Source organism: Gymnogyps californianus, chromosome 2, assembly GCF_018139145.2.
Source record: "Gymnogyps californianus isolate 813 chromosome 2, ASM1813914v2, whole genome shotgun sequence".
NCBI classification, from domain to species: domain Eukaryota; kingdom Metazoa; phylum Chordata; class Aves; order Accipitriformes; family Cathartidae; genus Gymnogyps; species Gymnogyps californianus.
Genome location: NC_059472.1, coordinates 145258935 through 145274884, shown reverse-complemented (window position 1 = coordinate 145274884; position 15950 = coordinate 145258935). Strand labels below are relative to the sequence as shown.

The following is a 15950-nucleotide window of genomic DNA, read 5'->3' as shown; positions in this document are numbered from 1 at the left end:
AATTCATACTTACTGAATAACTCCAGTTTGCATTTACTCATTCCACAAAAATTGTATCTGAGCAAAAACTTACAGGAAGCAGGCTTTACAGGAGGAGCGATGCAGAACAGAGCAGCTACTTTTGTGGGGCAAGAGCTGTGCTGAAGTTTTGCCTGTGTTTTAATTTGAGAAGTATCTTGCTTTGCAGAAGAAAAGAAAGTTTCTAAGTGTTCACAGAGGACTTCAACCTTTCACTTCTGCCTCCCAGAAGACTATGGTAGGCCAGATGGGAGTTTTCTCTTCCTCATTCTGCTGCACTTTTAGACTGATGTTCAGCAGAGAACACCGAGCATGGTGGCTCACCTTTTTTAAAGGAGTTTAAATACTGGAATCAAGTCATCAGTAAGACAGGTTATTCTTTCTATGCAGTTCCTTTAAATACCTCTCCTAACCCCCACTCCACCTGAAGCCTCCATTTAGCTTCTGTAATACAGACAAGCCTTTGGGAACCAGTCTTTCCTGGAAAATGAAGTCAATGCATCAAGTCAGCTGTTAACTTTGCAAAGGTGCTGTCTCAGATAAGTAGCTGTGAAATAGTTCGCGCAAGCCCTTAGCTACTATGTTTTATAGAGGTGAGTTTTAAGGTATTCCGGGGATTCTTAGCAAGTGGGTTAACTAGTATATGGAAGCAAGATTAATTTTTATTAGCTTGAAGTATCATATTTTATTCAAGTGATAAGAAATATCATAATACATTATGCATCTGCCAGTTATAGTCCATTTTAGTTGGTTCCAAAACCTAAGCAGTAAATGAGTAAGACAGTTTTATCTAGTTAAACTGAAAAAACAGCATTCCACACCAGTACTGGAGATGTCAACCGTATAATAATTCCAGCATTACGTTGTTATGGCTTTCCAGAAAGTCATGAAGTTAACAAATTAGAACACATCAAGAGCCATTTTCCAAAGATTTATTGAAGTAGCGACAGGTTGCTCATACTGTGCTGGAAAAAGCAGTTTTATTGAATTCAGATACTTAAAAACAGTATTGCAGCACAAGATATTGCTATTTGTAAACTAGACTCCATTGTAAACTCTAATCCTTCAGGGAGAGTCAGTTTGCAAGATCTAAGACCTATTTCCTAGCATAATAATCTTGCGCTCATGGAAAAACTGCAGAAAGGCACTTGAAAGCTGTTTCTTCCTTTAAGACATGGACTTTTTAAATCTTGCTGGTAAGAATTTCTCCTGCATTAATAAGTATGCATCTTCACTTCAGCTTTACTCCAAGTCATCATGATGCTGGGAAGTTTCATTAATAACCTGTTGAAAAACAGACACTTGCATTAAGTTTTAGTAGTAGGATTGTTGGTTTTTTTAGAGTTAGAATTGGAACATCTAGTACCACAGAAATGTGAACAAATGGGTATCAACTCTCACTTATAAATGAGAAGTTCTAGTTGGTAAATAGTGTGCAGAAACCATTTAAACTTTATTGACTTAGTCTGAAAACAGTATCTTGTCCCAAACAAGTACCTCTGTTTACTGCCACGTGTTTTCCTCAGGTGATGTGAGAAATCTTTTGAGAACTTGCTAACTCAGCTGAACTTAAATACCCACTACACAGGTAACTGTCAGCCACTTAAGGTTTTACTATCAGATGAATTTTGTGATCATTTCCACAGAAGCCTGTTTGCTACATCTGTATGTTCAGCCATGCAGCTTGCACTGCCACATGCTGTCCTACACAATACTTACTACCATGTACAGGCTGCACTGACTGGTAGACTAACTTAAGAGTATTTTAAGGTAACCAGCTGTGATAGAAATAAAATCAAAGTTACCACCAACCTGTCCATCTCTAGTTTCGACGGTCTTAATTAGAAGTGTCCTCTTTGAGTGAGTATCAACCATTGGCTGAGACTCAATGTTGGTTTCTGCAGAAGAAAACGTATTGTTACCAATAGTCTAGATTAAATGCCTCCTCAAAGAAATGAGGTGTAACAGATTTTAGTGTCTACTTTCAGAATCCCGATTTAATATATGAAGAAGTCTCCTGCTCTGAATAAGCTAATCTTCTCCATTTTCTCCCTGTTGCCCTTAAAGCACCTTCAGCAGGCATCTAAATCAATCACTCACTATGTACTGATATTTAAAAATATCTGTTAAATAACAAAGTAGCTCCTCCCATCCAAGGTTAAGTAACAGCAAATATTGTAGTTATATCTAAGAAAAACATTCACATGCAACTGCATTTACACAAGTTCAAATACTAGAGTAAAAGGAACTATCCAGGGCCCTTTTGCTACTGATAGAACAGCTGTTTAAACTGAAGTAGCAGAAACAGCTTACCTCTCAGGTTCAAAGAAGCAAAAGTTGGAATAGGCATGTTAATCCTGAAGGAAAAAAAGAAATGGATACAGTCAGACATGGGTATAGACCATCTTCTAGTAATTCCTGTTTAGAAAAGTGTCTGCATGTGATTTTTACCTGCTCTCTTCACCCTCCAGCAGTTTTCTGTAGGTGGCAATCTCAATATCAAGAGCCATCTTTACATTCAGCAGGTCCTGGTACTCGCGAAGATGGCGAGCCATTTCTTCCTTCATGTTCTGAATCTCATCCTGCAGACGGCCAATAGTGTCTTGGTAGTTAGCAGCTTCAACAGCAAAATTCTCCTCCATTTCACGCATTTGGCGCTCCAGGGATTCATTCTGGAAGAGAATAATGAAGTCAAGCACTGCTGCAGTTCAGCCGCTCTTCCCCACCCTCAAGACCCTTAAAATAAAAAAAAAAAAAAAGGAAGTTGAGTTACATTGGCATCCTTTCTGAAAATGCCCAGACGTCCCAAATTTGTCACCTGCTGATCTTCCCCTTGCAAAGTCAAGGTGGGTTATTCTGCTACTTCATCTGAGGTGTGCCATGTATTTATTCTACCAGGTGGCAAAGCAATCCCTTACAGTAAGCCCAACACATGCAGTACAAGTCAGCATGCAGGCAGTCCTCAGTGAGGGGATTTGCAGGGATCTTAAATCCATTTCAAGCCAGCCTTTAAGGCAGTCAGGTTCTAGCAACAGCAAGATTTGCACCTCCTTTTCACTGCTCCTCCAGCTTTTTATAGCTTCAGCTGTACCTGACAGACAACCCATAAACACTTCCAGAAAGTGTTACATAAACAGTGAATATTATAGCAAGAGAATGAACTCATTGTTTATACCTTAAGTAAGACTAGTTCAGTATATCAATCTAACCAGTGCACTGTGGTGCATGCAGGCAAATTAGGCCCATAGCATCCTTCTAAAAAAGTACTAATATGCTGCTGTGTTGTATGGGAGATCAGCAGCATTCACATCTATATCAACAATTAAACTGCAGTGCAGTGCTTAAAGCTGCAAAGGGAAGAATGTCCCAACAATTGCTGTCTTCTACTTACGCTTCCCTTAAGGGCATCAACTTCACAGGTGAGAGACTGAATCTGTCTGCGGTATTCATTAGCTTCTTGTTTGGCCTGGCGCAGGGCATCATTGTTCCTGTTAGCAGCTTCGGAGAGATCTGCAAACTGTGGAAATCCCCAGTTTGGTTAGCGTAACACTTTAACAGAAATGGTATAACAGACTTTTTTTGGAAACAGCATTTGAGGGCAACTGAAGCCATTACAAGCCTTAACACCTGAAACATTTAAATATTAGCATTACTTTTAAAACACCTTTCTATTTCTAATTGTTAAATTGGAATTCATACTTAAGCCTTTCGTATTTGTTTCCCCACTCTGTATGTTTCCCATCTTTTAATCATTTTTTCACCCATTCATTCACTCCTTTCTCCAGTATTTCATCCAACATCTGCTTCCAGGTACAAGCGTAGGAAACACTCTAAGTATGAATCCATTACTTTGATGCTGTACTTCTGGCACAAAATAATGTTTTCAGCTGTACTCTTCCCAGAGTAGGAGTTTGAAGACGACCCTGTGCCATGGCTGTGTTCACATCCAGTAGAGAGACAGAGGGAACACTGAGTGCTACAGCAAAGCTGTTACGTACAGTTAGGTCAAGTGCCTGATGCATCTGAACAGATTTTACTTACTTTGGACTTGTACCACTCTTCAGCTTCCTGAAGATTCTTAGCAGCAACGCTTTCATACTGTTGGCGAACGTCACGCAGGGCGGCAGTAAGATCAGGCTTAGAAACATCCATATCAATTTGGATGTGCTGTTCCTGGAGTTGGGCCTGCAGTTCTCGGATTTCCTTAGAGAGAAGCAGACACTCAGTGTTATTACACGACAACATACAGAACATACACAGGTGGGGACTCTGGGCCAGAACCAGTGAAGAGCTTACTTCCTCGCTAGACTGTCAGCATCTAATCACAGACCTCATTATTCAGCTTACCTCATCATGAAGCTTCTTCAAGAAGACAATCTCCTCTTGCAGGGACTCAACTTTGCGCTCAAGATCAAGACGAGCCAGAGAGGCATTGTCAACATCCTAACCAGAGAGAAGAATGATTAGCAATCTTACGAAACTGATTTAGAGAAGTCTTTTACGGCAAGTTCAGTAGCATACAGACTGACGCTACATCTGAGCTTTTTGCCAAGACAACACGAAATCAAGAGCTGTGAAAAAACCTTTTTTTGCCACCTCCTACCTGAGCCTCAGAGACCACTATATGCACCTTTATCATGATTTTTGGGAACTACACAGCATACGTAGATTACTTCATCTTTGTCAACGTATTGCCGAGCATGATCAAGAGCACACAGATCACGGTGAGTGTAAATCCTGCTTGAAGATGAAGCAGGTACTTGGGTCAGAAGCCAGCAATAAGCTCTTTTAGCTTGACTACACTGAAAAAGAGTCAGTCTTGCAATTTGCAAACTTCCATTTTTTCCAGTGGGGCTCAAAAGTGCAACCCATGTGCCTACATGCCTATCAGTGGGCTTAATTTCTTGTTTATTTCTTATGGACTCCTTGGTGATCAACCACATAGCCCTTTGGGTCCACAGCCCACAGCTTGAAAGCATACTTGTAAAGCTAGTGAGGTACATATAGGAACTGCAAGCATTTCCTTCTCCAAGTGGTTTGACAGATCTCCCTTGAGAAAAAGAAGGTATGAGCATAAACGCAAATTGAGTTAGTCATCATTGCCTACACCCTCAGAGTAGCTGGCAGAGACCCCACCTTTTGCTGGACGGAGATAGTCTTAATCAACAGCAAAAATTCATTTAAGGCATAACAGAAGATATGCCATGAATGTTACATGGGAGCAGCTTGAATTAGTTCAAAAACATAACTTAAGACTAAACATTGATTGGTAACTTCTTATATTTTAAATGTGCAAGACAATTCGTTTGCAAAGGGGACGATTGTTCCTTTCATACAAGTTACATACACAGCTGCGTGCTTATGTTCACATGGTATTAACGTATCTGGTTTTCACAGCTTACTCTAAAGCTATTTTGGATTGCCCAAAGTGTAAGCATTCCTAATCAGCAGTTTGCACTATTATGGCACCCTTGAATAAGGAGTGTTTTCTTCACACTCCTAGAAAGCCATTCATTGGATCGCTCCTACTCTGGTGTAAGGTTCTTACTCCAGAAGAATTATTCTGTTTTCTTTATCCAGCAGAACACCCCTTTGATGTGTTATTCCGTAACTTCCCTATCAATTCCAGTTTTACACCCACACAGTTCATATCGGCTCTGTTTTTTAATTCAGAGAAAGAATTCCTTAATTCATTTGTTCTTCTCCCCCAGAAAAACTGAAGATCATTCTGGAAGGAAATTACATGGCTATGACCCAACATGTTTACACAATTAGACAGACATCCAAAGAGTTTCCAGCAGATTTCACAGAAATCTGCATCCTGAAGACTTATTTTTTAGGACAACTGAACAGCTACAGGATTTTTAAGAGCTTATAATAAATTGAAAGCATCTTAAATTGAAGACACTTAGAGTATATGGTATGTATTTTACTATATACATTAAGTAAGGGAGTGAAGAATCAGTGTATCTGTGTTTCCTAGGTGTATGGAGAACCACATAAATGAATAAGCTACTTGTAGCCTGAGCAAACAAAGTGTAAGGCATGCATACGTGCAACTGGACTACGCATTGATTTTATCCTAGGAGATTCTTTAATGCCAGTCACATAGTTTGCAGCGTTGAGCATCCATGTTTACTTCAGACAAACCTCATGTTAGCCAGGAGCAGACCTGTTAAGTCTTGTCATAGGTTCAGGACCTACTCCTTGCTGCCAGAGTAGCTGGCAAAGCTGCAGTAAATAACTTTCTCACTAATTGTGATGCTTGTTTTGTCCCAAAGGAAAAAACTCGCTGAACCTTTAGGTTTATTTTATGTAGTACACCCCTCAGCATATGAGTAAAATCACATCTTTGTTCAGGAGAATAATTAAATTAAAATTCAGTACATATGAGTTGAACAGTCTCTAAAGCAGACAGCTTTTGGAAATAAAAAGTTTAAGTTCAAATATTTGTTCACTTTCTTTTAAAATACTGAAGTGTACAACTGCTCCATCAAGTAAAAAGTAAATTTGATGCTACATCAGAACAGTAAAGTATCTGCTGAAATGTTCCAAATACTTGTATACAACTTTCCAGTGCAAGAATATAATGGTTTAATAAAAAGCTGTGCATTTTTTTACAACGGAAAGCACAACAGGATGTTTCAACTTCAGTGTTCTATGAATTTAATTTCACTTGCAGGAGAACAATACTTAATACTGAAACAGATTTAGTTTTCAAAACCTGCATGTTAAGCCTACCCTTTCACAGTAAAGAAATATTAGATATGACCATTGTTCAAGTCAAACACACTAGCATGCACCCGTTATGTCATGAGTGGATTTAGTGCAATGATTTGCAGTTCTTATGCATAAGCTACACCTTAGGAGGTTAAATGGATCCAGTTCTGACTGTACTGCACGCACAGATCTGCTAGAGGCTGGGTGCCTGAACAACCCCTTTCCACAGTGCAGGGAAGAGCTGGATAATGAATGTGGGATATGCACAAAGCCAAGTTCACTTAAAAGCCTAGAGCCTTCACAAAGTTTAATTGGTTTGAAATAGAGGTAGACATGCCTTGAAATGCACCAATTAAGTATGAAAGATCATTTAAAAGCCAGCCTTAAGTTAAAGGATCCTTCAGCTGAATTCAGCAATGAATCAGAATAGATCAGGTTCTCTAAAAGTTAAGTTAAATGCTTCTGCATGGAACTTCACACTACATTAAATTGGCTTAGCACTCAAAAAAACAGAAGCTGAAGTTAAGGCAGTATCTCAAACTGTTCTGTTTCAAACTTCTGTCCCCAGAACGCCAGCGGAGACTCTGAATTCCCAAACTCCGAACGGGAGTAGGTGTCTCGGTTTCCACACATTATCTCATGAAGACACCTGCTCTCCTTCAGAGACTATAAATATACTGTAGTCAAAAGCCTTGCCCAGGGAAACGCTGACAATCAATTGACGACTTCCTGAATGGTGACATCTACTAGTCTACAAAGAGCTTTGGGACGAAGTCAGCCTGTGCCCAGCTGTCTGGAGATACGGGCAGTCACTTCCAGCTGGGAGGAATGCTAGCAATGCTGTTTCACACCAGCAGTTTTAGGGAAGAGACCTTGTTTTGAGAAGGCACATTCCTAAATATCTCCTAGTCCAAACAAGGCTTAATCCACATTGAAAGCCGGTTTTGCACAAGTGAAAACCTGAGCTTAACACTTTTTGAACACTGTTTGTACAGTTGGTTCTGGCTGTCATGTAGGTTTTAGTTTATCTGGATAACATTGTAGCATCCTACAGAGACTAAACTCTAAACAATGCAACTTGTTTCCTATATTAACATCTTCATTTACAGAGGATTAAATTCTATGTTCTTAACAGACACCCAGAGGAGGCAGACTTGACTGCTGTGACCTCGCCCCTAGGAACAGATTGCCTACTGCTGGTCAGCAGACAACACCCATATGAAAAATTTTAAATTTGAAACTGTTGTCCAGTAATGCACTGACCAAAGTGATTCATTAAAAAGGAGCTCTGTTTTGTATAAAAGCCGGACCATATACATGATAGACACTTTTTGCCAGAAATATGTCCGCACCATTACACATTTAGTAAGAATGCAGCCCACTGCGCCCTCCCCTCCGACACAAAGGGATCTATTATTTCAATCTGCTGCCACCACACTTGCCATAATGCCTGTATCTGCATTCCACGGTGAATCCCATAGAAACCATTAATACCCTTCAGCCAAGCGAGCAGATGGCCCCCTTTCACTTTTATTGGATCGGAAAGTGATTCCACATCGGAGCGCTTTTTGTAAACCAGGCTAGACTTGGATAAAGCAAGACAATAGTTCCCCCCGCCCCGCTTCAGACCGCAGCATCCCCCTAAAGAAAACAGGGAGTGTTTGCGTGAGAACCGATGGAATTCCTTTGTGCGAGGAAAGCAAACTCCTACAGTCCCATCCTCCCGTCCCAGGCACCACCACCACCTCCGGCTCTCCTCTCCTGCAGCTCCCTCCCTCCCTCCAGCCCCCGCCCCGCCGCCCGCAGCCCCCGCAAACCTGTCTGAAGGACTGCAGGGTGTTCTCGGCCTCCTCCCGCTGCAGCATCTCCTCTTGCAATCTGGAAGGGGCGAGACAGCGGTGAGGGGGGAGTGGGGGGTCCCCCCAAATCTCCCCCTCCCCCAAGCCTCCCGCCGTCGCCAGCCCAGCTCGGGATGCTCAGGGCCTGCCTCCGCGCCAGCGGGCGGGGGGGGGGGGCAGCGCGAGGCGCCGGCAGCCCAAACCCGCCCTCCCCTCGCACACTCACTTCTCCCTCAGCCGCATGATGTCGTCGGCGAGGTTGTCCCGCTCCACTTCCACGCGTGCCTTGTCGTTGGTGAGCTGGTCCACCTGCCGGCGCAGCTCCCGCATCTCCTCCTCGTACAGGTCGCCCAGGCGGGACGTGCCCTTGCCCTTGAGCTGCTCCAGCTCGGCCAGCAGGATCTTGTTCTGCTGCTCCAGGAAGCGCACCTTGTCGATGTAGTTGGCGAAGCGGTCGTTGAGCTCCTGCAGCTCCACCTTCTCGTTGGTGCGGTTCGCCTTGAACTCCGTGTTGATGGCGTCGGCCAGGGAGAAGTCCACGGAGTCGTGGAGCCGCATGGGCGGCATGCTGCTCCGCAGCCGCACCGACGTCGTCTTGGTGGCGTACATGCCGCCGGGCGAGGCGGACACGTACCGGGCGGTGCTGGGCCGCAGGGAGCTGCCCAGCGAGTAGCGGCTGCTGGAGGTGATGTAGCGGGTGCCGGTGCTGGGGCGGCTGCCCCCGCCGAACATGCGGCGGTACGAGGAGTTCTTGGTGCTGATGCTCATGGCGGCGGCAGCGGCGGCGGCGCGGGCTTTGTAATCCGGGAGCGGAGCGGGGCTACTCGAAGTGCGCGGCGGGCAAAGAAGGGCGGCGGCCCCCGCCCGGGCCCCTTCTTATGGGGCGCCGCCGCCCGCCGCCGGGCCCGCCCCGCCAATCGCCGTCCCGCCCGCCGCCCGCCGCCAATCGCCGCGCCGCCCGCTGCCGCGCCTCGCCCCGCGGGGAGGGGGCGGTGGCCGCCGGGGCGCGGGGAGGGGGGCGCGGGGGCTGCCGGCCGCCGCCGCGGACACAAAGGCGGGCGGGCGGGCGGGGGACGGGAGAGGAGAGGAGAGGAGAGGAGGGGAGAGGAGGGGAGGGGAGGGGAGGGGAGGGGAGGGGAGGGGAGGGGAGGGGAGGGGAGGGGAGGGGGGCAGCCCCCCCGCCTTCCCTGCGCGGCGGCGGCGCGGCTGAGCCCCGAGGGCCGGCGGATTTCTCCTCGGGGCTGCGGGAGGGCAGCCGCCGAGGCGGGGGAAGTGGCAAGGGAGGGCGCGGCGCGGCGGGGCGGTGGCCCGCAGATGGGGGAGCGGGGGGAACCCCGGCGCGGCGCGGCGCGCCCGGGGAGGACGGGGGTGACAGCAGCGGCATCCTCGGCTTCGCGGAATTGGGCGCCGAGCTTTCCCTTGCCTCTCGTTATCCCCCTCTGAGAGTTAGGGCCGTGACTGCAAGGGAGGGTTGGCAGGTTTAATGTTAGGCCACAGGACAGGCAAAAATACTCCAAATAACCCAGGATGCATACATTAAAAACCCCTCTATAGGTATGATGTGTATATAGATGTATCTATATATCTTTTTGAGAACCTGTTTCTTTTTGTTCGTAGCTTTCTGAAAGAGAGTAAGAACAGGGAAGAGTGATGCTAACTATTCACAAAGGGCTGCCAAATGTCCAAACTAAACAGGCAGAAAAATAATATATTTGTGTCTTTTTTAGCTGCCTCCCATGACAGCAATCTCAGCTCCTACTTCTGTGCTAAAGACACAACATTTACAGGCTGAGTTTTCCCTGTAGCTGGGTGAGCATTTACACAGGTAAGGCTTAATTCTGCCATTATTGTAACAACGTTCCCAGCAGTAATTATTTTTTTAGCATGGACAGTACATTATTGAAATAGCTGCAATCAGGATCTTGCTCCTGGATGCAATCCTTCTAATAACTAGGATAGTGGCAGGCTTGATTTTAACGAAGGTTTGTTTCCGCACTGCGGTACTCAACAGACTTTCGCTATTAATTTCAGTAGGCACACGATCAGAGTCTTCGGAAAGCACCTGGTAAAGTTATAATTATTCATTAGACATGATCGACAAATATCTTTGTATGTAGCTTCAAAGGCCAGACAAAAATCCCAGTGTTTCAAGAGCAATTTTACTATCAAAATTGGGCTACCAGCAGTAGAGTTGAATGATGTAGGTAGGTAGTACAGGGCAATAGCAATGGCGTAAAATTTAACAAACAAAAACTTAGACTGAGTAGCAGCAGATTGTTTTCGGTATGAATGCAGAAGTTGTTTAAGGGAGGTGACAGAATCCCTGTCATTTAGATAATTTAAAACTTGAGTGGCCAAAGCACGACTCATATTCTCGACTCCTGCACTGACACATCAAGTAAAGGACATCTTTTTCCTCTTTGCTACGGGAAGTGACCGATACAATGTAGAGGTATTATCTGTAATGTATTACTTCAGCACTTAACAGGATGCAAAACTACCATTGATTTTTAACTCTTTTTAACTTGCAGTCCTGCAAAGGCAAATACCTTCACTGGAAATTCTGATAAACCTGAACACAAACAGTGGGCAGAGAGGAAGGTAATCTTCACACCCCAATTCACAGTAAAGTCAGCTATTGTACTTCAGCTATTGTACTTCAGGTATTGTACCTTCTCAGGAAGAATCGGAACCCATATATTTTATTAAGGATTTTTTTTTTAAAGGAAAGTGTGCTTTAGTTTCATTCTGATGGCAACCAGAAGTGAAGGAATGCAGTTTGTATCTAAATGTAGGTCCTTCCTTGAGGTTTTAATTTCCTTCATTCACTGAAGCTTAGTCAAGCAAATGAAGCTGACAAGGTTGAGCTACTGAAGTGCTTGCAGCGTAAGTCCTGGGCTACAGCTCATTCCATTCACCCAGTGAATAGGAGGCAGAGGTCACACGGCATTCCTGAGGCTAAGGGTACCCGCAGCCCAGCCTGGACGCTGTTGTGCTGTCCGGCCCTCTGAAAGCTCTTTATTTAAGCTATCAAGTTTGAGCTGTAAGCCTTTGTGAGCCCTGGCACAAAAGTACACGCTCCTTCTATAAGCAGGCAAAAAAGTAAAGCAGCACATAACCAACAGCCTCACAGATTAAAGATGCTTTACTCAGAAGTACTGATAGTTTTAGCAGATTGTTGGTTTTTTAAAGGTGCGCTGTGCCCAATATGTTTTTCCTAACAGAGCACAACTTATTTATACTCCACAAAACCTTTAATGGCACACACATGCAACAGTCATCCTTCTTTCAGAAACTGCTTTGCCCCTAAAATCCAAGGAGGTGTTTGTTTTAGTAAATAAAGATGACCCCCTCCACCACCATGTTTCAAGTGTAATTTCCATGTGGTTATGCCACCACTGCCATATGTACTCTTGGCCACCTGCCTCATTGCTGTTTCTCACTATGAAACTTTCCTAGAAATGTTCAGATATTGTCAGTTGTCAGGACTACAATAAACCTTGAAGTGCCTTTTGCTGGCACAGATGCATAAATGGAGGAAGCTCTAAGTTTCTTACAAGGCTGTAATAAATTTAATGCACATTGGCATCCCAAACCCCAAAGGGGAACAAGAACTGGTCTCTTGAAATGTGAAAAGATCTCCACTTGTCAGGAAAGGCTCTATCTCAGTGTAGCCATAAAAATCATGGAGAGGTACTTCTTTGAATTGAGATGAAACCACAGTAATCAGTCTAATTTCAAGAAAAGTGCTACAGAACTCTCAGAGACCGTGGCTGGTCAGGATCTTGACCAATTCTTACATGAAGAACAGACAGCTAACAGCATCACTAAACACCATGCTGGGCATTATTCATAAACTATTAATTGTCATCTGTGTTGTTTATTGCGATGCCTTCATTTGCAATTCCAGTACGCAGTCAGGCAGCTGCCTGGTCAGCTTGCAATGTCACTTACCTCTACAGAGGTAGATCAGAAGTAAGCCAATGGCACTCTTAAAAAAAGAAATAGGTGCTTTTATTGTGAGCCTTTCAGTTCACAGTGCAAAATTTATTTTGGCATTTTTTGGCTTTTTGCCAGAGCACTTGGTTCTCTGCCAAGAATGAAATATGGAATCAGGCCCTATAAGTGTAACAAAAAATACTGGATTGTTGTGTAACTTTCATTAACAGGGAAAATGGGTGTGCATAGGGAGAGGGCACAGATGCCTGAACAGCTTTATACCGAAAATCTGCTACGCTAAAAATGAAAAAGTCCTCATAACAGTCAGAATGTCTCTCGAATTTCTTGCACAAATATCTGTCGGTCTGAAAACATCACTGAAAAGAATGGCATTCATGTTTTTTTTTTTATTTGCCATTTTATTTAAACAGTAAGAAACTGAGAAATTTAGTCCAAATATTGAATATGCTTTCCAGTTATTATAGACGTTGACTAAACAGATGTGAATACTTTCATTAATCAGATTTGTGCACTTTCAGTAAAGTCTCTGCTTGTAGGAGGTATAAAATGACCCATAAATATTAAACACCCAGGAAAAACATCCTGCTATGCAAATGCAATCTCTTTTGTTGTCAGTACCATACAGCAACCTTAAGCCTTGGCGTGCGTGGGGCCATAGATGCATTCCTTCACACTTCCCCTGCTCCATGAATATTGAACAAACTCCAGGCAAAAGGGACCCGCCTTAACATGAGGATATGAAAGACTTTTAACATCCTACAGCAAAAGGGACTCTCCGTAATGCTCAGCTACAGCAAGCGCTGCGGCCTATCGCTTGAGTGAGCGCTGTAATCTTTAGTCCGAAAGAGCACTTCCTCCTTCAGCCGTGGTCTGAAAAGACTAAGACTGCTACGGTTTTGAAAACAGAAGGGTTCCTGTTTCCAAAAACCGGATTCTGGCTGTAAATCTTCAGCTGGGGCCGGTCCCTCCCTCTCTCTGGGAGCTAAATGTAATGGGGAGCCCCAAGGAAAGGCTGGTGCATCCAGGGAAGAGCTGATTCTTCTGAACCCAGAGAATACGTCTCCCTGCACGCTGCCTGGGAGAAGCTGACTTGTTTTTTTTAACACCACTGGGCTGCAGAATACCTAAATGTCCAGGCATTGAAGTCTCCCCTTGTGAGTAACTTCCTTGACTAATTATGGTCTTAAGAAAGAAATTGGCAAATTCTTTTATGAAATTTATTTTTAAAATGATGTTGCTTACGGTCGTTGCCAGTGTTGCAAAGCATAGCAAACTGGTGTGACTAGCTGCTGATTTTTTCAAGGAAATGACTAGGTTCTATACTCAAAACTAACCAAGTCTCTCTGCAATATTATATTTTAATGTAAAATGAACTATATGAAACTGGCAGGGGTTTCATCACTAGGGAAGTGTTTTGAACATGACTCATGCCACCCAGTTGCATGACTTACATTTCCAAAAATTATTATTGTCGTGCATAAAGTTCCCCTCTACTATGGTTTCTAATTGCTAGACTAGGACGTTTTCTGTACCAAAATGGGACGTTTCTGTACCAAATCAGGTACTCATTTTCAAAGCCAGTACAGCCCTCTGGCCCAAGTCCCATGGTTGTCTCAAACACCATGCACAGTTCTAGCAATACAGAGAAGAGAAAGAGAAGTTTTTCAGCTCTATCATAGGTATAGCAATTTATTTAATCCATCCCTTAAAAAAAAGGATGACAACCTGTATAGTCCATCTGTCTCACTTCACTTAATAGCAATAGCACTGACTGCTGAATGTCAGCAATACATTTAGGAATGACCGGGACATAAAGTACAAGGTTTTCCAAACTGACAAGAGGTTTGGCGTGGTTTAAGGCTTGATGCTCAGCCTGAAACTCTTTAAGCAGAACTAACTTCCAAAATACACAAGGTCCCTCAGTCTTGATTTCGGTGCCCAAAAATAGATAATTTGAAATTTTAGCTCTCCGCTGTCCTTGTTTCATGAAATTTGTATTTTGCCAAAGACCAAGGAACTGTTCAAGGATCATGATGGGCACTTTATAAAGACCACTTAACTTAAATATCAGATAAAGGATTTTAATTTATAGTCAGCTTAAGCTTTCAGTAGGATCTATGTAAAATGTCGTATAATGTGCGGGAATTCTTTCTGTCCTTCGCCATATTGCTGACTTTGCTATCTTGACCTTGCTATCAAGAACAGTGCTCCGTTGCTATCCCTGCAGTAAGCTGTTGGCACAGGTAGAAGTCAACAGCATGGATGAACATTCATTTGTCACATTACAATGGGAAGCCATAATATTAATCTGTCTGGGATTGCTGTTTTAAATTTTGAGATTGCAAACCTTTTCAAAGATGAGTCATCCATCCATTCTCTCTTTTGGAAAAAGCTAAAAGAAGTGATTCTAGTATGCCATTAATGAACTCTGTCAGTTAGACATTTACTACTTCTTTTTGGCCAAGCTTTTTCAAAGCAAACTGCTTAAAGAGCTCCTCTAGCCAAAAAACAATTAAATCTGAGGAGTGATTTCATTATTCTCTCTCCCCTAGTTCCACCACTTACACAAAGCATAAATAGCATCATGTTTTCTTGCCATGATATACCAGGAAATGATGATGTTCTTTCTGAGGAAGAGGGAGGACACAGCGATGGAATCGTTAATTGCATGCAGCAATTGTTCCATTCTTCCTTTGAGATGCCCAGGACAAGCAGAACAGTACTAGCTCCTCGAGGGCCAAGTTTTTAGTGGATTCTTCAGTCCAAGTTCTTGTGCCAAATCCTTGATTCCAATGAGACTCATAAACTGAGCGTACATTGTGTTAGCCATTCTGGGATTAGTTGGCTCCTTACAAAGGGAAGAGGCGGTGGTGCACACACCCCAAAGCTGAGAAGACTGAGTTTCTAAGAAGACGAGCTGTTTTTACATGCCAGCTCTATGCCTGATTTTCAAACATAAATATACTCTGTCCAGTTGGGATTGAGGAGGGAAGATGATCCAGATTTAAGCAGATAGTACGCATAAAATATTGTGGACTACAGGGAATGGAGTGGAAAATTTATCAAATATGTGTAGAGCAGATGGTGCATATGGCTGGAGAAGGAAGAGAGCAAATATCTGGAAGAGTGGCGGCATCCATATTTTTTCAGGTGGAAAGGTGTCCTGCTTCCCATTACAAAGACAAATTCACTATCTACATGAAATTTTCCTCAAGAATTTGGTCTTGCATACAGTCATTGGGTGGGAGAGAGCTTGTGTAGGATGACAGGAGGAAGGACCTAGCAACTATTTAGGAGCTTTGTAGATGCTTTAGTTTTGCTGACTCTTAGACTTTTGCCAATGTTGTGGCTGTTGATTTGACGTGGATCAGGCATTTCCCATAAACTCCATGACACGGAAGTCACCAAGCCTAC

General features: G+C 43.6%; 1 protein-coding gene across 1 annotated transcript; it reads right to left on the bottom strand.

Moving 5' to 3' along the window:
- Positions 1-934: 934 nt before the first annotated feature.
- On the bottom strand, positions 935-9397 carry VIM (vimentin). Its single transcript, XM_050915680.1, has 9 exons — positions 8803-9397; positions 8556-8616; positions 4366-4461; positions 4060-4221; positions 3410-3535; positions 2470-2690; positions 2332-2375; positions 1831-1916; positions 935-1302 (listed from the first exon to the last, which is right to left on the bottom strand). Exons 1-9 carry the CDS (start codon positions 9342-9344, stop codon positions 1261-1263), a joined length of 1380 nt encoding a protein of 459 aa, XP_050771637.1. The 5' UTR covers positions 9345-9397; the 3' UTR covers positions 935-1260.
- Between the last annotated feature and the right edge of the window lie 6553 nt (positions 9398-15950).